This window comes from Dermacentor andersoni, chromosome 5 (genome assembly GCF_023375885.2).
Source record: "Dermacentor andersoni chromosome 5, qqDerAnde1_hic_scaffold, whole genome shotgun sequence".
Lineage (NCBI taxonomy): Eukaryota > Metazoa > Arthropoda > Arachnida > Ixodida > Ixodidae > Dermacentor > Dermacentor andersoni.
The window spans coordinates 146,316,278-146,338,204 of record NC_092818.1 but is presented as its reverse complement, the minus strand read 5'-3'; the positions used below and the strand labels follow the sequence as shown (position 1 = coordinate 146,338,204).

The window sequence follows — 21,927 nt, the reverse complement described above, 5'->3', positions numbered from 1 at the left end:
GTCGTCTTTATCCGCTTCCTCTGGAGTGCACGTTTTCATTTGCAGCGTGGTTAGTGGAAGGCACTTTCTTCATTTGTTGTATTTTCTAATCAGGGAGGTCTGTTAAATCACAGCAATCGGGAGCGGCCTTGCATTGCACGGCTATACCCGCAAGTTTCTTCACGGTTGTTCCCGATATATTACCAGCAGCAGGTGGTACAAATACAAATTCATGCAGCCGAGTCTCGATATACGTTATCCAAATGCAATGAAACGAGCATGCACTTGAATATTATGTGCTCATTCTATTTTAGCCATCAGAACAAGTAATCCATCCTTCCATGGGTATCTATCCACGGGCGCGCGTTATATAAGAAATAATCACCATTGCTCGACGACTGCAACAGGGCGCTTAAGAGATGCCCTAGGCTGTGTCAAAATGTGCAATTGAAAATAAAAACGTCCCGCCTTTCTAGTTACAGCGTAACTGTTACAACAATATCGAGCAAAAGAGTAAGTGGCGCTTGTGTTTCGCTTTTGTCTCATCGACATCCTGCGTACCCCCCCCCCCCCCCTCCTTTTTTTTGCGGCAGTGCAATTTTTTGGGTAATCATGTATATACAGTAACTACACTTGAGAGTGCTGGCTCTCTGCTTTCAACCATTCATTTTTGTTGCTGTAAGAAAATTACGATTACGACACATGACTTCGTCCCGGCGTGGCGCGACACTATGAAATATGTTCAACAGACACACACATTGAAATCGGGGATTGCTCAAGTGTCCGAGCAATCGGTCGCCGGCAGATGGTTAGTTGAGGCGCTGAGGCGTGAGCCCTTTTTCCCACCTAGCGTCTGTCGCGGTCTCGTTGCTTACCCGTCGTTTCTCTGCCGACGCCAGCTGTATGCTCTCGTTGTGCATCGCTCTCATTTTGGCAGGTGAGAGTCCGTTAATTATGACCGAATCGTTTCGTCGAACAAACGACGACGACGAACGGCTGCCGTCACAGGGTGCGAACGCGTCCAAGTGCGCGACTGTCGCGTTTGCCGCGTACGCCAGCCGCCCGCTGAAAAACATCTCGTCAGCCGACGACGCATTGCTGCCGTACAAAGGCCAGACAGGCTGCAGCCGCTCGAAGATGCGGCATCCTCGCACCAACACCGCGCACGGGTCGAGCAGCGCGACCTCCGACGATCGACGCTCTGTCGAGTGCAGCGCGACCTCCGACGAGCGTCGCTCTGTCGAGTGCAGCGCGACGCCGCGATCCCGCGCTTCGCGGCGATCTGTGTCGCGCCGTTCCTTCCGATCGTCGCCTTGAGCGCCGTGACCTGCTTGGCGGCCGCGTGCGGCTTCGCCGTCGCCGACTGTGCCGCCTAGGTTGCGCGGCGAGGTGGCGGCGCGTCGTCCAGCGACGTCGAAGCCCCCGTTGGTCAGTCGGCGGGCGTTGGCGAGAAGCGCACGCACGTTGACGAAGCAGTCGTCGCGGCGGAGCACGAGCACGAGTGGCACGCTCCACATGCGCGTGGGCACGAACTCGGTCACCAGGGAGCTGAGCGAAGCCAAAGTCCCGACCGGCTGCGCGATCACGTCGTTGTACGCCTTCGCTTCGGCCTGCAGTGGGAAACGAAGGGTACACCACCTGTGTTTTTTTAAATTTAATTTAGGATATACTGTGGTCAAATAGTCCTAGCAGGTGGCGTCACATGCGAATACGTTGCAACACTGTTCATTTCGGTAACATAGTGGTAGTACTACTCAAAACGTAGGTGACCGAACACGTACAGGATCAACCCCGTTATCATAAATGATCGCACGACGCTAAATAGGGAAACCGTGATAGAAAGACAAACCATCCGTTATACACACCGGTTATACCAACGAAAGCTGCAGCTTCGCTAAATTTAGCGAATGCGTAACTGCTTTGAGTCTAGCACAAAAGAATTACACATTGAATAGTGACTCAACTGCTCGTTCAAAAACACTCGCACAATCAGACATAAAGACATGCGCGAGTAATGCATTCCACTCTTTACCGTGCGTGGGAAAACAGGATCGGTCAACTCATTCGTACTTGCGAAATAAGGTTCTAGCTTTGCAATTTTAGAATCATGCGTAAGTGTTGATGGCGAGTCTGTTGATTTATACTTGCTGGGCCAGTCGGTAATTTGGTTACCAGTTGGTCATTTGGTCGTTTAGGACCAGCTGGTTACCTGTCCGGTCGTTTCTTTACAGGTTTTCGCGTCTGCGTCTTTTACACTGCGAGAAGCGGAAAACGAGGCTCGCTCGTAGCTCGGACAGTCTATACAGAAAGCTCGTTTCATGCATAGTGTCCTACAAAAATTGCTATATGGTAAGCTGACGCTATTGCATCTACGGGAGCTCCAGGTACGAAGGTTCAGGCAGCATGAGAATGATGGAAAGTGCACAGATTTGCAGAATATTCGTCTTTCTTACTTCGGACAGCTTTGTGGCTCTGCATTTCGATCGCTTGCAACGAAATGTTGCGTTACAAGTAAGACGCAATGAACGCGCATGTGCACATTCATTACCATGGCTGTATTTAGATAACTATGATTTTTTGGAAATTTAGCAAGACAAGACGTAATAACGTCGCTAAAACGTTTTGAAGCCGCATGAGCGAGGATTAAACAAATTCACGAACCTTTCTTGCCGCGATAACTGAACAGACTTATGGCCAGAGTTCCCTTAAGTAATTTTGGTAGGAAATTACGTGTGGCTTAAAACGGTGTCAACGCTGGTCTTCTCTTGAAAGTCATGGCAACGTTCGTAGTTAGGGATGGTTGCAGCGCTAAAGAGTGACAAACGTGGCATTGACTGAAGTTGCTGCGTTTTAAGATTAACTTCTTGGGCTTTGCGTGCCAAATCAACCACGTGATTATGAGGTACGCCGTAAAGAGTGCGCATTATTCTTGAACACTTGGGCTTTTTTGTAACTAAATCAAAGTACACGAGTAGATACCTCTTCCGATACCGTCACGCGCCGCCACTGCACGAAAACCGTTGTGGAGCTCCAATACACAGTTTCACTGCAAGGGGGCGCACACAACTACAACTGCGGTGCCACCGTTAGCAACAGTAGCTGTTATCCACTTTGCAACTTGTTCACATGACTTATTGCTATGAGCCATACATATTTTATTACCTCTCGGATACGGTATAGCCTGATCACCAGCTGGAAGTCAAGCTGGTAGTAACTTCCACTATTAACGATGACACCGATGCGTTGCCTCGATCATAATAATAATCATACCAGCGTCATCATCATCATCATCCTCATTATAATCATTTATGTCCATTGCAAGGACGAAAGCCTATCTCAGAAATCTCCAACTACCCGTCCTATGGCAGCTGACACTAATCGTCTTAGGTAATTGGCCTCAGTAGTTTTTCCGAACTTCTTTTCATACTGGTTTTTAAACAGTGCACACATATTGGGGTGCAAACAAGTTCGCGCTTTTCTACTGCACTGCTGCATAGCCGCATTGTTTTCAAGATGGACACGTGCGTTCATTTCCATGAAAGAGCTTTTGAGCCATATTACATCTCAGTCGTCCGTAGGCGCCCTCTTTGGGAGCGCGTTTCCAGCGCAGGCACTGCTTACGAAAATTAAACGCATGCAGAACCCAGCTTTGCGGCAACGGCAGTTCGCTTAAGAAGAATGCGCTGGCACCAACATTATTTACCGCTGTAGTTTTAAGGCGAAAGTGTTAAGTGGCTCGTTGCGCGATGGCCTTGAAAGAAAACGCGGCTTCTAGTCGAGTGGCACAAAAGAAAAAGAAAGAAAAGAAATCACGTGATTTTCTCCGAGCTAGCAGCGGCTGGAGAGGGCAACGAGCGGCGCGCGCAGGCAGAAAAAAGAAAAAACAGGTATTGCGTCGCTGACGTCACGAGGCGGCGGCGGCGGTTGCGGCGACAGTCAACTGCGAAGTGACAGGGACGGCAACGGGGTATGCTCGCCCGGCGCCTCGCGGATTGTGCGGTAAGCCTCGGAAGTGCGCTACGGTCTCGGATTCTCGCCGAGCGAGAAACGAGGTGCGACGTGAGAACCGGCGGGGGAGCAAGGCGTTCAAACGCGAGTGCTGTTTTCCCCTGCATAAGGGGTGCAGCGTAGTTGTGTTCGGCTTGGATTACACATTTGTAACATACTGGCATGACACTGAGAGCATGCTGCACCTTTAGGCAATATATTTAAGGACTCGCATGTGTCGTTGAGGAGGTCGACCTAAAGCGCCACACGTGTACTTCTCACTGCGGCTCGTTCGTTGTCTTGCAAGAAGTCTGACCCCTCCGATCGTATAACTTAATGCACTACCGAGTGTGCAGCAGGAGCGTAACATGCTGCCGAACATTTAGTTCTTTGAGACCGTTACGAATGCCAGACAACACGTACAGACAACCTACGTGCATATACTGTAAGCAATTGTCGAGGTTGTGTATTCCATGGTGTAGTTGTAACATTGAAAACCGGTGGCTTTTGGGATACGTCGACAGCTCTATTGGAAACGGCGTCCGGTGACGAGGGCCACGGCAATTATTGAAGTGGGGCAAAATTAAATCGCAAAGGGTGCAGCTTGTTTTAAACGTCACCGTTGACGAAGAAGTATAGCGAGCCAGCCACTAGTGACATCAGCTATAAGCGGCAATATACGGGGGTGCTTTTTTTTAGAAAGTCAAGAATTTTTAAATATTGCCTGTGGCAGATAGCACAATTCTAACCCTTGCATGATCTAAATTACATGATGAAGTGACCATTAGTTCTACGAGAAATGAAAATGCTTCATTAAACAACACAACTACGCTAATTACCTTTTAGTTAATTACTTTAGGGCACATATTTATATGTACAAATTATATCCGGTTAGTTCGCAAGGCGTATTCACTTGGAACGAATTCTCAGGACTGCACCAGTTTCGATACATTAATTTTCAATGTGTCCGAGGAAATACATTGGCGTTCCAGATACTTCTAAGAAAACGCTGTTTTATGCATTGAAGCACAAAAGTTACACTTTTAAGAAAGCGTGGTTTTATGCATTGATGCACAAAAGTAACGTAACACGAATCCATTTCGTCGGACACGTTGAAAATTAATATCTTGAAACTGGTGCAGTCCAGAGAATTCGTTCCAGTGGATAGGCTTCGCGAACTCACCGGCTACGTTTCGTAGGTTTAAATATGTGCTTTAAAACACAGAAAAGTTAGTGTAATTATGTTAATCATTTAATTGGGTATCTTGAATTCTCGTAGAAGTAATGGCCACCTCACCGAGTAATTGTAGATTAAGGGATAGAATTGGGCTATCTGCCACAGGCAACCTTTAAAAATTTTGGACCTTGTAAAAAAAAAAAAGAATAAACGCCGGCCATATGCTGAAAGAAGGAACGTGCACCTCGACTTGTTTCAAGGCTCTTTCGTCGGCCACCATGTTCATGAAGAAGACGACGCGGACTGTGCGGTTCGGGTAATCCGACTCTCTTCCCCAGGTCTCGCGGATGGCTCTCCGCTGTTCTAGCCCGTTGGCTGACGTCATCACGAGAATGGCTATCTGGAGGCCTCCTCTGCTTTGATACGCATACTTGTGCAGGTACGGGTAGCTCCACAGATCGGCGCCCCCAGAGAGCTCCTGCGCGCCTCTCCGAACATCTCGAAACACTGTCCTCGTGGCGCGCCGCAGCTGCCTGCCCGTGCAGTTGACGCAGGCCACGAGCGAGGGACCAGGGGCTGCGTGCAAGGAACGTCACGAAAGCACTTGAGGGGAAAAGAGCGAAAAAATACAAACTGGGGTGCTGTGCAGGAAGGCCCGAGCATGGCAAAGTTGTTCGGTATCTCCGCGAGCTCTGGCGACGCCCTCGGATGAATGAGCTAACGATATGAAGACAAAATGCAACGCTCGACTGGACTGCAGTTTCATTGGCTTATCTAGATTCACTCTTGGGTTATCATCACTAGGGCCTTACCGCATAGTCGGCCGAGAAAGGAAGAGTCGCGTGGTCAAACCGTTGATGCCGTCTTTCATTTTTTTGACGTTTCACCTGGTGCATGCGTTACCTATGCGATTAAGTTTTTTTTTAATTTGTATTTTAATGTATTCGAATGAAAGGAAAGGGTTGTCATGAGAATGCGCCCCGCTTGCACTGTTCGCATTCGACGGCGGATAGACCGATAATTCCCGAAAGAAGGCACGCGCCCGTGAGGCGCCCTGGAACATGTGACAAGTGGCTAGCGCAGTGTGTATAGATAGATAGCGAACCAGTCACGGTATCACGATATTGATTTGATAACAAGGAGCGGCGCTGGCGCTTAACATTGCCGGGTCTTCTGCGTTTAAAACGAGGAAGCGGCGTGCATAGGGTGCGCTCGTGTTGCCATATGTGACGTCATCTCCACATTTTATTGTATGCAGCTGTCGTGCGTTACGCGTTATCTTTGTTCACTGACTGCCTTCGAGAATACTCAGGTGATCGAGAAACTCGGGGCATCCTGCATAGCACTCCTGGGCCCGTGCTTACAAAAAGAAAAAAAAACGTTCTTACGCTAGAACTATTCGTAAACGCAGATGCCACACCATTGTGATGTGATATTATTAGCGAAGGTGGCCCGCCAATGGCCAACAGAACTTAAGGCCCCTAAAAGGGCGCGAATAATGTATACCAAATCAGACGAGACAAGCACGTAACATTGTCAAAACTCGTGCTATATTCGGCGGTATTGGACAATGTAGACGAAGGTTCCATCCGGGTCGGTCGGTCGGTCGGTACACATTCTATCATGAATTTAAACCAACTAACCCATCAATGTGTTTTAACTAAATTAACCAGAAAGAGCGTTGGTTTGGGCATGTTGGTATTCCATAACTGCCCATGTCGTGTGGCAAAAAATACATCGGCCAAAGGGAAGGTGCGTAAATGATGGGCCTAGTGAACACGCTAATAATGCGCGAACTGGAGGAGTGGGGAATCTGGCTTTTCACTGCAGAAAGCATGGGTGCAGTCCCATTTATAATCAGTGCACTGTGATAGGAAGAAGCCCAACGCAAACAACACGTGAGATTATTGAAGCGGCGAAGATGGCTAGCTTGGGGAACGATTGTGTTAGTGCGCCTTCAATCGATATTTAAAAAAAATAATCCGATTTTTTAAACGTGACACAGAGGGTGGGTCGATGGAGATAGCATTTTAATCTTGCAGTTACAAAAAAAAAAAAAATGGCTATGCATGGTCGCTTTTCTCATCTTCGATATCATCCTAACTTTCCTTTACACATGTCTCGTAGCTGTCTTATTTGTTCCAATAAGACAGCAGCGGTCGGTACATATATATATATGCGTGTGTGTATGTGTACCGCATCGTAGAATAAAAAATTACCCAGCACGGTGGCACGCGCGCACAGGTAAACATGGACACATCTCGCTCGATGACCGCGGAAAATCGCTGTGAAAATTCTGGAGCTGCAAGCGAATTGACCTTCATGCATGTATCATTTTGGTGCGAACGAAACTCGAAAGCACAGCGCATACGAAGCTACCGGCACTACGCGCACTCTGCAAACATCACAGATCTCTTTGAAGATGAGGCCCGCGCGGGCGCGCACTTTGGCCACGTCGCAGATCCCTTTCAAGACACACGAGCGCCGGCAACGCGTTCCTACGGCATCCGCCAAAGCGTCTACTACGGCGTCCGCGATTCGCATGGCCAACGCCGTAGAAGACGCCGCGGTTGTCTCCACTCTGTACGGAGCGGCGGGCAAGGAGGACATCGAGGCACCGTAGCACCCGACGGAGAAGAACGCCCCTCCTTCCTCGCCTCACCCCCACCCCCGCCTCGCGCGCCACATCAGAGGGCACGCATCCGAGCCGCGTTCCTCGCTTGCGCACGCGAGATTGAACCGCATTCGCGGGCTCACCCTCGCAAGCTTTCACTCATACGGAACCTCACGGCGACGCCGACGGCGATGGCAGAAATGCGCCTGAAGTGTCCATATGATTGGCAATAAAATAACGCAATTATGAAGAAGCGTTAGGGGTCATGTTAGCTTAGAAAGTAAGCATGTTTTCAGTGTATGCATACCGAATGAAACTTTCTGTAACAGCTAGAATGAACGTGAGGGTCATATTTCATGCAGTGATATAAGATTACAACAAGCAACTTAGCGATATCTGTTGCCGTTACTACGTGGTTGTCAAATGTAAATAATATTGGAGTCATCTTCAGTACGGGGGAAGGACTATCATGAATTTGGCTTTAAATAATAACATGAAGTGTGCTGTTATTGCACAAAGTGCTGGAGTTTGCTAGCGCTTTGGGTGATGTAAATATGGCCATGTCCTCTGCGTACAGTATGCAGTCGGCATGGTCACGTGCAATGGACAAATCGTTGGTGAATAATGGATAAAGAAACAGGCCGAAAATTGATGCTTGCGGGACCCCTTGGTTATTGTATTCAACGCCAGAAACAGTGCCGCTAACTTCTATCTGTGACCTGTCACTTACATGATTATCAATAAAATTCAGAGTGGAGCCGGAAATTCCCGCTGCAATAGTACAATAATGAAAACTTGGCTGATTTCGGAGATGGCGCAATGAAAAATTGGCCTATCACGGAGACAGTGTAATTCACAGTCGCGTGGATCACGAGGCTAGCGTGGCTCACGTGAGCTTGCGATGGGGGATGGGGGGGGGGGGGGGGTCGCGTCTTCTTGGCTCGCCGGACAGCCGAGTAAGCGCTATGCTGCAAAACGCGTTGCAGAAGGTAGACGGATTTAGAACATGTAATTGACCAACTCACGATAGCTTCGCTGCACATAGATTCGAGAATTTGCGTTGGATCTGCATCTTTTTTTTTTTTTTTTTATCAACAGTCACTGGCCTTGAGAACGCCGCTGCAATGTGCCTGTTCTGAAATGCGAGCATGACAGCCATCGATCCCAATAGTCTTCTCTTTCACGGTACTCGACCACTATAGCTAAAGATACCGACAGATAAACCAGAAAGGAGCTATGATCGTGCACGTTCATATGCAAATCGCAAGAGGTGTGCCAACTGAAGCGCGTCCATTGAAACAGCTATAGCAAACAGCGACCGTTTCCTAGAAGAGAGAGTTACCGATGCGCGGCTGCGGAAGGCGTTGCGTCACGGGCGAACGTCCTGACCAATCGCGAGCCCGTATACGCAGGCAGCCCACCGACAGCAGCACCAAGAACAGCCAGGTCGGCCAGCTCACGAAGCGTCGCTTGAGTATCTGCGAACGTAAGAAGCAAACATCGTCAGCTCTTGCCTTCCGTTCGCACCAGGATATGTCATGCCGTTGTCTCTCTGTGTCTGTAATTCTGTTTGTCTGTCTATCTGCCTGTCTTGCCCTGCTAGCTGTCATTCTCTATCGTCATCTTGACACGCTCACCGGTAAATTAAACATTTTCGACTGCAGGCACTTTCTGGAGTCATTAAATTACGCACTGTAAAAGTAGCCTGTCACACTGAGACATGAAGCCACCTCCGCGGCTTCTGTGCACTGTTGCACCCTTTGTATGATAAGTGAAACTCTACGACTTGAATAATGCGTACGAGTTTATTGAACTGAGCTGTTTGTGGTGCGTTGTATCACTCCCGCACATTGCCTAAGGTTGGATATAAGAATTCGCATCCTAACCTCAAATTAAATATAAAGGAGCAGCCTGGAGTATATCGGCGGCTATGGTTACTGCGCGAACAAAGAAGCGAATATATGCAGAGAAAAAACTATATTAGGGAGCAAGGCATGAATTCTAGGCCGCGGTTCAGTGTTTAAGGCGTCCTGCAATTGTTCGTAAGAGCACATTGCCACCAATCTTGATGCTAAGCGCATTATTAGCGGAGGCGGCCGACCAGTGGCAAAGATAACTTAAGAACGAAAAGCTTTGTGAATTTGGTCCTTGACCCGTACTCACGAAAACGTTCTTACGCTACAGCTGTTCCTTCTAACTACAGCTAATGATGGTGATGTCGAAAATATAATTAGCAAAGGCTGCCGGCCAATGGAAAGCTACTCTTACGAACGAAAACCTTTGTCAATTCGGTACCTGAGGTATAAAAGCACAGAACATTGCGGTGTTGTAGCCAAATTTTTATGTGGAATGCTGGGTGGATTCGTGGTGCAGCTCAGGAGGACCAAGACACGGAGCATTGTTGTTGTTGGTGTGGCCTCAAAACAAGGCTAAAAGCTATACGTGGGACATCGGCCACGTAGTAGAAGGGAAAAACTGTGAACAGAAGATAATGATGAAACAAATAATCGCAAGGAAAACACCAGGTGACAGAATGAAAGAAGAATTTAATTGCGCGTACTTTAAAAAGAAGTGGTGCGCCAGAATCACTGCCACTAACAGCGCAGCCCTTCGGGCGCGTCAATTTATGCAGAGCTACTATCATAACCCCCCCCCCCCTCCCCCGCTGGCATGCGCTGAAGAATAGGTTTGAGGTCGAGAATGTTTAACCTAGATGACTTGTCGACCATCCGAGAAATGCTTGTGGACAAAGATATTCTGGGACCACTGATAGCGCTGCAAGTGTAACGGAAAATAATTTGGAGAGGTGATGAAAATGTTTTGGCGAACAGGAGAGCGCTGAATTGTGCAGTTTTCGCAAATTCTGTGCTGTAATGTAATTAACCCTGGAATATAGCGGAGCAACTCGTGATACAAACACAGTATCCACCTTTCCTATAGTAGTAAAGGCGGCAGTTTGTAACCTGGACATCCTGAAAAAAAAAAAAAAAAGACGCACCTGAATCCGAGAATGGGATGAATATAATATTTGTAAATCGTCAACACGTTGCTGTTCATATTGGGGTATTTTTATTACTCTCCTTTGCGAGTATGTGAATACAAGTAAAGGACATGTACTAACGATAAAAAAAATAAAGACACCGTCATGCCAGGACTGGAGTTCAGACGCGCAATATTTTGTAAACTCTCGTAGATGGTATAGCAGTCCCGCCACTGATAGAGAAAGAAGCAGTGTCGTCGGCCTAGCGATACAGTTGAAGATCTGAGGTGAGGGAAAGATGATTAAAATGAGCTAAACAAGACAGGAGAAAGGACTGATGCTGGTGGTACGCCTCTAGCCTGTTTATATGTACAAGATGTGCACTTACCCTGATAACAAGGGACTTCGCTTGCTTCATTGTTGTCGGATGTTCGAGTATTCCTCGGCGCCCAACCAGACACAGGAACCGACGTCAGCATTACGATGGCGATGATGACGACGACGACAATGATGATGATGATGATGATGATCCCCCACTAAGGCTCGTACCCACTAAGAGGGATATGCCAAGAACAGAAGGAGACAAGAATACAAAAATAAACTTGATACTGTTACTGAATGAATTAATAAATAAACAAGAGCAATAAAGAAAAACAACGGAAATGTTGAAATATTGTAGTGTGAAATTGATGCTGGAAAATAAACATACTTTTTGCTTTCGTTCTCAAGTAATGGAACTTGCACACTATAGAAGGCTGGCCGAGAAGTTGTCTTAAAAGTGATCTTGAAATGGAATAACTAAAATTATAAAGTTACAACCTGTGATTTTAATGTAAATTAATATTTTACCGAAGATGCAAACGATTAAAATCTCCTCCTCCTCCTCCTCCTCCTCCTCCTCCAATTCTTATTCTACATCTCCTCACGGCTAAACATATTTGGTATTGGCTTTATAACTACTTCTTCGGGCTTACCGTGGAGCTGACAACAACAAACGTTAAGCAAAAGAAAATAAAGGGAGGATATACACCAGTATGCACACCCACCAAACGTCAACCAACCTGCTGGAGGCACGTAACACTGTTTAATTTGGCTTTTATTACAAAAAAGTAGCAGCAGTTGAAACTAGGGCATGCATGAAAAGTTATAAGCGCGATAAGAGAGTCATCTGCGATGACCTTGGCGAGTGTCATCATCACTGTTATCGCCGTCCTTGTCGTTCGTACAGTCACGCGTAGGGCCAGAATGCGGAGTTGCCGACGAGCTTATTTGATTTCTTTTTTTTTTTTGGGGGGGGGGGGGGGGTAATCGTTTTAATTTTTGAAGGCATAAGAAAAAAGTCTACTAAGGCTCTGTAATGACCGTCATTTTCAATCCACGTGCAAAAATCAGCATGCCGGTCACTGCAGGGGCCATACAACCTGAGTAAGAGCTCCCCGTATGTGATGCGCTTTAACAAGTCCACAGCAGGTGGTATACATCAGTGGGTTTATCACTAACTGAGCTCCAAGCGCTCAGAATTGTACCAATAACTGCTGCTGCTACACATTTATCACAGAAATAGCAGTTATTCACTCTTGCCATTCACTTCAAGAGGCGAGAATGTTGTAGTTTTCGTCCGTCGCTAGCATCATCACCAAAATGTCACATGTCCCGGCGCAGCCGGCCGATTCCGAAGTTGGCCAATTTGGGCCGATTCTTGGTACATGCCCAATTGTGGGCATGCGCCACGTACCTTCACGTTAACAAGAACCTATACAGCGTGCGTCTAAAATGTTTCGGTATTGTTTTTCCTCTAAAGGAAGGCAATTGAATGCCTGTTTTTACCTGACATGGCTTCCGTGTTTTCGATGACATATCAATTTTGGGCAGATATGCATGCTTTTCGTAGTCATTAATCGACACCAAATTACCCATTTTTTTTTTCGTTTTATCGATGTATCGCGAGGCTCACCATTTGTCGCCTGAAGCTGCCGACTGAAGGGCATGAATTTTGCGCCGTCGCCACTGTCTACGTCGATCATCATCGTAAACGCACGTTGCCGCTGTCAATCGCCGACGATTTCCCCCAGTCAGCTATCACCATGTTGCGCAGCATTTGATGATTCCTTCGGTGGCTAACAAGGATTGCTTCCTTAGAACGAAGCCGTTAACTGAGCTTCGGTTTAGTCACAGAAGTTCCTTACTCTCTCGAGTATTACTGGCTTCTATCCTAAGAGCATCTTCCACTCATACACAGGATGTTTCTTCCTTTCTTTTTTTCCTAGTTAAAGTGTATTAAACTTTTCTCCAGATTTACAAGTCCGAAGTTTATTCGTAAGGATGCAATAACGTGCCCTGTACCTAAAGTAAATATTTAGTATTTGCTGTTGATTAACAGATTCAAGATAAATAGTCCTTAACTATACTTTTACTTTGCCTTGTCTCCGTAGTCGTTACCTTGTTAACGTTTGAAAAGTATCCTTACAAAGTACATCTCCTTGCCAAATGATTCTTGCACTCGCCGTAGTGGCTTAGTGACTATGATGTCATGTTGCTGAGAGCGAGGTCGCGAGTTGGAATCGTGGCTGCGACAGTCGCATTTTGATAGGGGCGAAATGCTGAAACGCTTGTGTTCTCAAATAATTTGGACGCATGTTAAAGGCGACATTCCGGACCCCTCCACAACGGCGTCTCTCATACCCCAGTGCTGGTTAGTGATGTTCATCCCAATCAATCAATCAATCAATCAATCAATCAATCAATCAATCAATCAATCAATCAATCAATCAATCAATCAATCAATCAATCAATCAATCAATCAATCAATCAATCAATCAATCAATCAATCAATCAATCAATCAATCAATCAATCAGGTGTGGCACATTAAAGGTGGCCAGAATTATTCCGGACTCCTCCACAACGGTGTCTCTCATAGCCCCAGTGTCGCTTAGTGATGTTCATCTCAATCAATCAATCAGGCAGTCAATCAATCAATCAATCAATCAATCAATCATGTGTTTCCCACACTGTCTGTCGCAGTGACATAAAAGAGCGTGAGAACGTGTTATTAGAGTCAACACAGGGGGGCGATGTGTGCCGCTGCGTTCCCAGCGCTGTTTTATTCCCGTTAATTTGAGCCAATTGGTCAGAATTGCCTCTTGCGAAGTATTTATGTCTAACTGTATTAAGAACAGTATAGGCCTCACATGTCTCATATTGAATATTTCAGGTTATATTGTATGTATTGTTTTCTTTTTATTAGCTTGAGGTAACATAGCTTATAATGTGAATATCTCGCGTTCTTAGTGGGCGGCCAATGACTCCGGACTGACATGTTCCAATTTAATACTGGCACAAGAACGACGACAACATGGATCACCCACCACGCGCAAATGCTTTTTTCTCGCGTAGTAGTAAATTGTAAGCGTTGCTAGGTAAGAACAGGGCCATCTTTTCTAACCCGCCCGATGTCTTTCATATACAGCGTATCCTAAATTTTAACGTGTTCACCTTCTACAGCTAGTTTTCATAATCTAATATAATGAAGAATATTGACACTAATTTTGCTTCACCTAACTATAATAATAATAATAATAATATAATTTTGATTATCTTCACCCAAAAATCTTGCGCCGTACTGTTTATGAAATGACAACAGCTAGAAAAGAACTGCTGTGTTATGCCCGCCCGGTGCAAATCGTCATCACCACGTACGTTATGTTTTTCACGTGGGCTTCAGCTGTACGAAAAACAGGAAGAAGAAGAACTTTTCCTTATGGGTGCCATCACTCGCTTTGGACAGGTAAACAAATCTTGAACACGCATATTTATGGCGCTTCGAGACCTTATAATCCTGTCCTTGACCTGCAGTGAGGCAAAATCTGTGGACCACCACTTTGCTTTCGCACATACGGTACTTGCATGTCTATTTCTTGCAATGCCAACCTCGTGGCTTCTAGTTTCCACTGGCGTTTCATAATATGTCGCCGTGTTTGCGAATGGTGTCAAGTTTGTGACCAGTATAACTACCTAATGCTCTCAGGTGTCACTACGTAGTCGGTGTCTGAAAATTACGAAGAAACGCATCACTAGCAAGCTCAGTTTTCCTTGGCGTATTGTATGGACTATGTCTGTTGGCGTAGTGATTGTGAAGCAGCCATTGCTGGTTCTAGGTCTGTTTTTAGAACACAGCTCTTAGGCGGCCGTGCCTGCGGCGAGCGACGGCGTTTTCCGACGGCGTCGGCGAAGAATGGAGGCTAACGCGGAGCGCAGCGGGAGATGAAAGAAAGGCGATAGCGCAGGACGAGGTAGCAGCGGAACCATGAAGCGGAAAGTGGAGGAGGAGCGGTGGGGAGACGACCTGCGCCTGCGTAGAGTTGCCGGTGGCCTAGGCTTCTGCAGCCGCGGGTCATATGCGCTTCCGAGGTGGGGGAGGGCATGGTGCCGTGAGGTGACGAGGGCTACGCTTGTCTGCGGCGTCAGCCGCTGAGGTCAGTCCGCGGTACCAGCGTGTGTGATGGGGATCACTGCTCCCTGCAGGGGGCGATGGCGAGCAGCTAAGAGTAAGGCTCGGTGTGAGGCTCCCTTGGGTGTTGTCGCCGCTGACGCTGGTGGCACGACTTCCCCGCGAGAAGGGCCACTGTCGTCGTTGGTGGACGACAGCGTGACAAGAAAAGCGTAGTGCCGCGCAAGACGGGCTGTGTGGTAACGATGGCTGCGATATGACGCCAGAGTAGCGCGCGTCGTCTATGGAAACAAAGCGCTGCATGAGCGCAGGTCTTTCTATGACGCAGCCACGCGTCACCCACGCTGCTTCCACGCGACGAATCGCACCCACGCGACGAATCGCACCCACGCGTCACCCATGCGCTGCCTCTTGCAATCTCCCGATTAGCGAGGCAAACATGCCACACACTTCACTCCGTTTGGAGCGTGCCACACGAGACAGATTGTCCGCGCCAGCCAATATGCCGCGAAATGAAAACACCTATACAGACCTGCACTCAAATTTCGCATTAGTGAGAATCGTAATTGTCGGTGATTTTTTTCGTGGATCAATCGTAACCAGTTGCGATAAATAAACACGCGCTGCTATTTTTATCTGTGTATGCGTTAGGCTTCAACAATGGGGTCCATGCTTGCTAGCGTGCGGTGAAACGCCTCTTGAGAGAACACCAGCTTGTGTCCGAAATTCTGGGTTACGTTTTCGCTCTTTAGATGCAGATCGCCGAGAGACTCTCTGCATGGCAATAGCTTGAAACAACTGGACAATGGTCAGTTGTGCCTGTAAGGTGTTTGCTCAAGGTAGGCCACAATTTAAAACGAATATAGAGTTGCCCAGCATTTAGGACAGCCGGTGGGCCATGATTTAGGCATGTATAAAAAAAGTAATGCGTCTGGAGGCAGCAGTGGCTCAATAATTGTTTTCTCTTTCATGTCATCCTCGCAGTTCATAGGTGCCTTGCAGCAGGTTTGTGCTTGTGTGTACATGTTACAGTATGATCTTGATTCCTGTTGGCTTTCTCCTTTTCAGCTTATTTTCGCTATTAAAGTAATTTGGTACCTAAATCACATTCTTCGTCCTTGACTCTCACTCATTACTAATCAGCTCCTTTATTGTACCACCCAATGAATAACACACTTCCTAAAGCAAGATAGGGTCCCAGAGGTATATGAGACCCACAATTAGAGAGCACTATGTGCCCTGCGTACTAAGTTTTCGCGTTTCGCGCTTGCGCAGTGCCCCTGACGAATTATTTTTGCTTATGGGGCTGAATTTAGCTAAGCACTCTTTAGTATACGCATATACTGTATTTTGCATTCGCTATTTCTGAAGTTTTCTGACCAACCGACTGACCAACCGACCGACTCACTCACTCACTCACTCACTCACTCACTCACTCACTCACTCACTCACTCACTCACTCACTCACTCACTCACTCACTCGCTCGCTCGCTCGCTCGCTCGCTCGCTCACTCACTCACTCACTCACTCACTCACTCACTCACTCACTCACTCACTCACTCACTCACTCACTCACTCACTCACTCACTCACTCACTCACTCACTCACTCACTCACTCACTCACTCACTCACTCACTCACTCACTCACTCACGCACGCACGCACGCACGCACGCACGCATGCACGCACTCCTCCCTACGTGTTAATCATTCGCTCACTAACTCGGTCACCGTTGTGCACGCAGCTAAGAACCGCCTTCGGTTTGGCGCTGTCTCCCAGTCACTCCAAGCTCTGCTTTGCGGTGTACGTGCTGGCCGCCGTTGTCTTCCTCGAGGTCTGCTACCTGGTCATCCTTGTTGTGCAGCAAGCTCACAGGGCGCAAGCAGTCGATGCACCCTCTCTGCAAGAACTCGACGCAGCCGACCCCAGTGCTTTCAATCTCAGCCGCATTATCGCCGCATGCTGCGTCACAGGTGGGCTTGTGCGCTCTGAAAGCAAAGTGCGCTTGCAACATCTGTTTGCTATACATTGGAGCCTTCTGTTCAATCCTCTAAGGACGTATGGTAACTCTCCCGGTGGAGTGCGCTTACGGTATACATGCGCCAAAACAGAGTGTCCTCGATCGGTGGCACGAGCACTCTCGGAAGTTGACTTATTCAAGCGAAAAGAAATTACTTCTGCAGAAGCGGTCGCCAGAAATTTGTATATAGAGCTTGCGCTATGGCTTTTGGAAACGCTTAAATGCGGTGTCAATACACCTTTTTTCGTCTACAAGGCAATGGCAGTTGCCATAACCGAGCGGAACGACAAATAGAGGTTGATGAGAACAGGAAAACGACGAAAATTTTGAGAAGCGAACGACACGAGCTTCTGCTATAATTTCAGAGCGCTTACTAATGGCAGTCGTGGGCACTTCGTTTAAGGACTGTTCACAGCCCGCTTGCAACTTTCGTAAAAAGGTTATTTGATTGGCAAACTTGGTTGACCTTCTTAACACCGTATCAAGTCAGGCTACGCCCAAGGGTTATGGAAGAAGGCACTCGAACTATGAAAAAACTGCACTACGATACATTAGACTAACTCTATTGTAAGCGTGAAAATCGTGATCAGCTGCCCCCGCTAAAGAATTTATGGACTAATCTTAGGAGTAAGCGCAAGCGGTGCAGTATATATGATGTCATTGCCATTTAGAACAAATTTTGATATTAGCAACAGTTTGGAAACAACCGCCCAAAAACATTTCTAGTTTCCTAAAAGCTTCCTTCGCACACTGCGAAGAAAACTGATTGCAACGCCACTGGACGTTGTATCACATTTTTGAGGTATGCGCATATCTCGAAAGGTTCTCTGACCTAAGGAGGATTTCATTGCCACCTGTATTCAATTGGATTCACTTGGCTAACCGGGCACCACGATTTGAAGTCCAAGCTGAGTCCGCTCCGTCAAGTAATCCACTCGAAGAGGCAGGAGGCGGAATTTCGCTTTCTTCCACACGCTTGTAAACTGTTCTTGATGTAAAAAAAGACACAAAAACCGGTGGCGTAGTGCCTACACCATAACAGCAAAGGGTCCTGTTCGACAAGTTTTTACACTTTGAAACGTAGTAGTAGTACCTGTTCTTTATTAAAATAAATAAATAAAATAAAGACGAGGTTAAGTATAATTCTTACTGCACTGTAAATGTCTGACGCAATCTGCTGACACCTGCACGGCGGTCAGCAGACGGAGGACGAGGGTAGGGGATTAGAAGGCTGGGGATAGAGGATTGTGCCCACCGCCGCCCGATTCAACTTGCCCTCTCTCCCGCTAGGGCGGCAGCACTTGCACTGGTGCTGCGCAGCGACCGTTTTCTCCCTCCTTGCCTCGTGTCAACGGAAACCTAGCTGCCGCTACTTGCCGCCCCCTTCACTCTCCGACTTATGTCTCCCTCATCCTGTGTGCTTTTTCTTTTCCTTCTTTTCCTTCTTTTTCCTTACTTCTTATTTTTCTTCTTTCTTTCTTTCTATTTTTTCTTTTTTTTTTCACTGACCTCCTTGCTCTACATACATGGGATTCCGCCTTCCTCTTGCCCTGCATAGTTGCCAATAAGGCATCGGTAACTCTGCCAAAGCGCCGAGAGAAAGTCAATCACTGTCTCTCTCTCTCTCTCACACACACACACACACGCTATATATACACACACACACACATTTATATATATATATATATATATATATATATATATATATATATATATATATATATATATAACAAGGCAACTAGGTAAAACTTTAAAACGCAAGGCAACCGAACTTCAGAAGTACAGGACCCGCCGTGGAGCCGTGGATACTCAAAACAGACGGACGCCCGAACTCAGCAGCACTTGGTGTTGCTGAGAAACCTCGCTCCGTTAGACCAAACGGCTCCAATGCGTCTGAGAGGTGATCATAACGACTACTGGTGCTTGCTGTGGGTGAGACGTTGCCGATGTCCAATTTCGATCACCTTTGATGGCAACCTCTTGCAAAACTGGCGCGCGTCGCGCAGGCCCCCCGGACGAAGTGGTGGCCTGCGTCGAGTGCTCGTCTCCACTGCCGCGTCCTTGGCTGGTGTTGCGGAAGCCGCCGTCTGCCGGGCGCTCGTCCGACACCGCGTTGACGGCGCAGCGCGCGACCGCGCTGTGGGACTACAGCGAACTGCTGATCAGCGCGCAGGGAGCGAGCAAGTGCCCCTACACGAGCCTCGTCGTGGCGGTGCGCACCGAGGCCCAGCGGCGGGCGCAGCGCAGCGCCATCCGGCGCACCTGGGGCTACCACGGCAACTACGCAAACTGCAGCTTCGGCCTCGTCTTCTTCATGGGCGCCGCCGCGACCAACGCTGTCGTGAGGCCCATCAGGGTGCGCGCTGCGGGAACACCCTCTGCGCCCTTCTTTCTTTTGCTTGCAAATTCGCGCGAAAGAAAAGCTGCCGCGTGGGGACGTTCGGCTGGGCCGTTTGGTGGTAAGGTGTCACGCTGAAAGAAACGCATGAAATGGGTAATGACGAAAGGAGAATAACAAATTGTATTAAGATCATATTCTACTAAGTACGAAATCATAGAGCAGACAAAAAAAAAAAAGCTCACACGTGCACAAAAAAAGAACAACGCGACACAAGGCAACCCGTTACACATATCGCATATTGTTTTGATAAATGTTGATAATGCCAAATTTAGCAGCTCGCAATATTGATATTTGAGCGTATCGCGGCATGCCGTCGAGTCTGTCACACTTCTCAAAACGCAGGCCGAGTTCCAGTTGCACAAGGACATCGTGGTCGAGCTGAAGGGCAGACGGGAACCACCAAAGACGTGCACTTTCGTGCTTGCCACCGAGTGGGTTCCCTGCTTTGTCCCTAATGCCTCGCTAACACTGGTGGTCAGTGACGACACGTTCGTCGACGTTAAGGCCATCTTGTCGGCGCTGGACTGGTTCACCCAGTCAAGCGGTGACCTGTTCGGCCGGGTAACCGTCGGTCGTGACACAAGCACGTTTCCTCAGCTCGAAGGCTGCGCGGTATTCGCAAAGCCAGGTGCACTGAGACGACTGCAGCCGGCCTTCGCGGATGAACCGCTCTCGTGCGATGCGGAAGAAGCGCTGGTCACCGGCCCGCTGTCGCGTAAAGCGCAGCTCAACCTCGTCCATGTAGACAACATGGAGCCCTGTAACCATGGAGACAGGGAGAGTGTCGTAACCCCGCCGACAATCCGCGGTGGCGCCTCTTCACCGAGACCATTCACGCGTACGCGAGTGTCGATGAGCGAGATGGAGAAACTGTACTTGCAGGACCTGTTGTACTACCACAACTTCTCTTCCCTTATGTAAACGCGTGACCTTCCGCAACTGTTACGAACGCCGAGCCACGAGCGACAAGTACAGTAAGCTGGACAGTGAACTATCGAACGTGGATTGCGTTGATCCTACATCGGTTCCTTAATCATAGGTGCTGAAAGCCTCATCGTGACTCAATAGCTTTAATCGGAAGGCGCATATTTGATAAATCGTCACGAAAGTAATTTAGGTTCACGTACTCGTCGGCTCCAAGTTCGTATCTCGGGCCTGTGGACCAATGGGCCAGCAATATAGTGATAAGAAAGCACTGTGTGCGCAGCAATTTACTTCACTTACAACCTTCACACTCTAATGCGGGGTAAATGGAAGAATCGAAGACATAACTACTTTAGGCCTTTCTAGCTGACATGAGACGTGTACTTGGAGCATTTTCGCAATCTCATGGTTCCATATTTGGCGATGAAATTCGACTGACTGCAGCGTGGCACTACAACTATGGCCATGGCGGTTATGAAAGACGTATACTGATATAACAAAGCGGTGTTTTTGGAATTTGTGTTGCTTAAAGAGAGGGGAACCACGCCAACTGCATCAGCTCGGAAAGAAAACCCTATTCGCAAAGCAGCAGGTTTGCAGACATACGTGACCGGTCTTTAAAGAAAATTTCGAGAAAGAAATGATGCAACCTAGAAATTTCTGAGGTTTTGTTCTGAAGTGATTACGCAAAGTGTTCCTCTGTCACTTCAATAAGTGAGGATGCTATCAGGTGTTGAGATTCTATATTAAAGAACAGGCAGCTTTTGTCGAAGTATACCGTGCTCAGCGATTGAAACGCGATGCGCGGAGCGCGTGTCTGCCTGCGCTTTTTGCACCACCTCTGAGCGCTGGGGACACCGAGGTCACTAATTGAGGCGTACGATGAAGGCCAGGGACTTTGCGACGCATAGTGACTGCATTTGATCCCCCAGTGATCATTGAGCGCTCTCGTAAGATGCAAAAAGCGCCGGCCGTCATTGGGCCTGCGTATGGCGTTTCGATCGCTGAGCAATGTACATATAAGCACCTGGCTGACTGGTCCAGCATTTAAGTTGTGGTAGAACACCAAGCCCAAAATACTTAAGTGGCTGACTAACAGAAGCAAGACAACAAAGTCTATAGGTGGCTTCCTTGAGCTTGTGTTTGCCGTAGACGGTAAAGTCCACCAATATGAACCTGCTAAGCCTATGGTCCGCCCTCGTTAAGAACCAGCCAACACGAGCACCAACGTTGGCCACTCTTTCTTTCTTTCTTTCTTTCTTTCTTTCTTTCTTTCTTTCTTTCTTTCTTTCTTTCTTTCTTTCTTTCTTTCTTCTTGCGCGTATAAAAAGAGAGATTCTCGGCAACGTCGTGCCTCTCTCAAATGACCTAAAGGCAATCCGCGAGACGGCGAACGTC

The 21,927-nt window shown here is 47.7% G+C and overlaps 2 protein-coding genes across 2 annotated transcripts; one reads left to right on the top strand and one right to left on the bottom strand.

Moving 5' to 3' along the window:
- Positions 1-1,494: 1,494 nt before the first annotated feature.
- LOC129384906 (uncharacterized) lies at positions 1,495-21,130 on the top strand. The gene is made up of 5 exons (XM_055070538.1): positions 1,495-1,608; positions 3,812-3,978; positions 16,964-17,157; positions 19,211-19,560; positions 19,948-21,130. Exons 1-5 carry the CDS (start codon positions 1,495-1,497, stop codon positions 20,524-20,526), a joined length of 1,404 nt encoding a protein of 467 aa, XP_054926513.1. The 3' UTR covers positions 20,527-21,130.
- Positions 4,942-11,252, bottom strand: LOC129385101 (uncharacterized). Its single transcript, XM_055071124.1, has 3 exons — positions 11,126-11,252; positions 9,100-9,235; positions 4,942-5,719 (listed from the first exon to the last, which is right to left on the bottom strand). Exons 1-3 carry the CDS (start codon positions 11,153-11,155, stop codon positions 5,316-5,318), a joined length of 570 nt encoding a protein of 189 aa, XP_054927099.1. The 5' UTR covers positions 11,156-11,252; the 3' UTR covers positions 4,942-5,315.
- Positions 21,131-21,927: the final 797 nt, after the last annotated feature.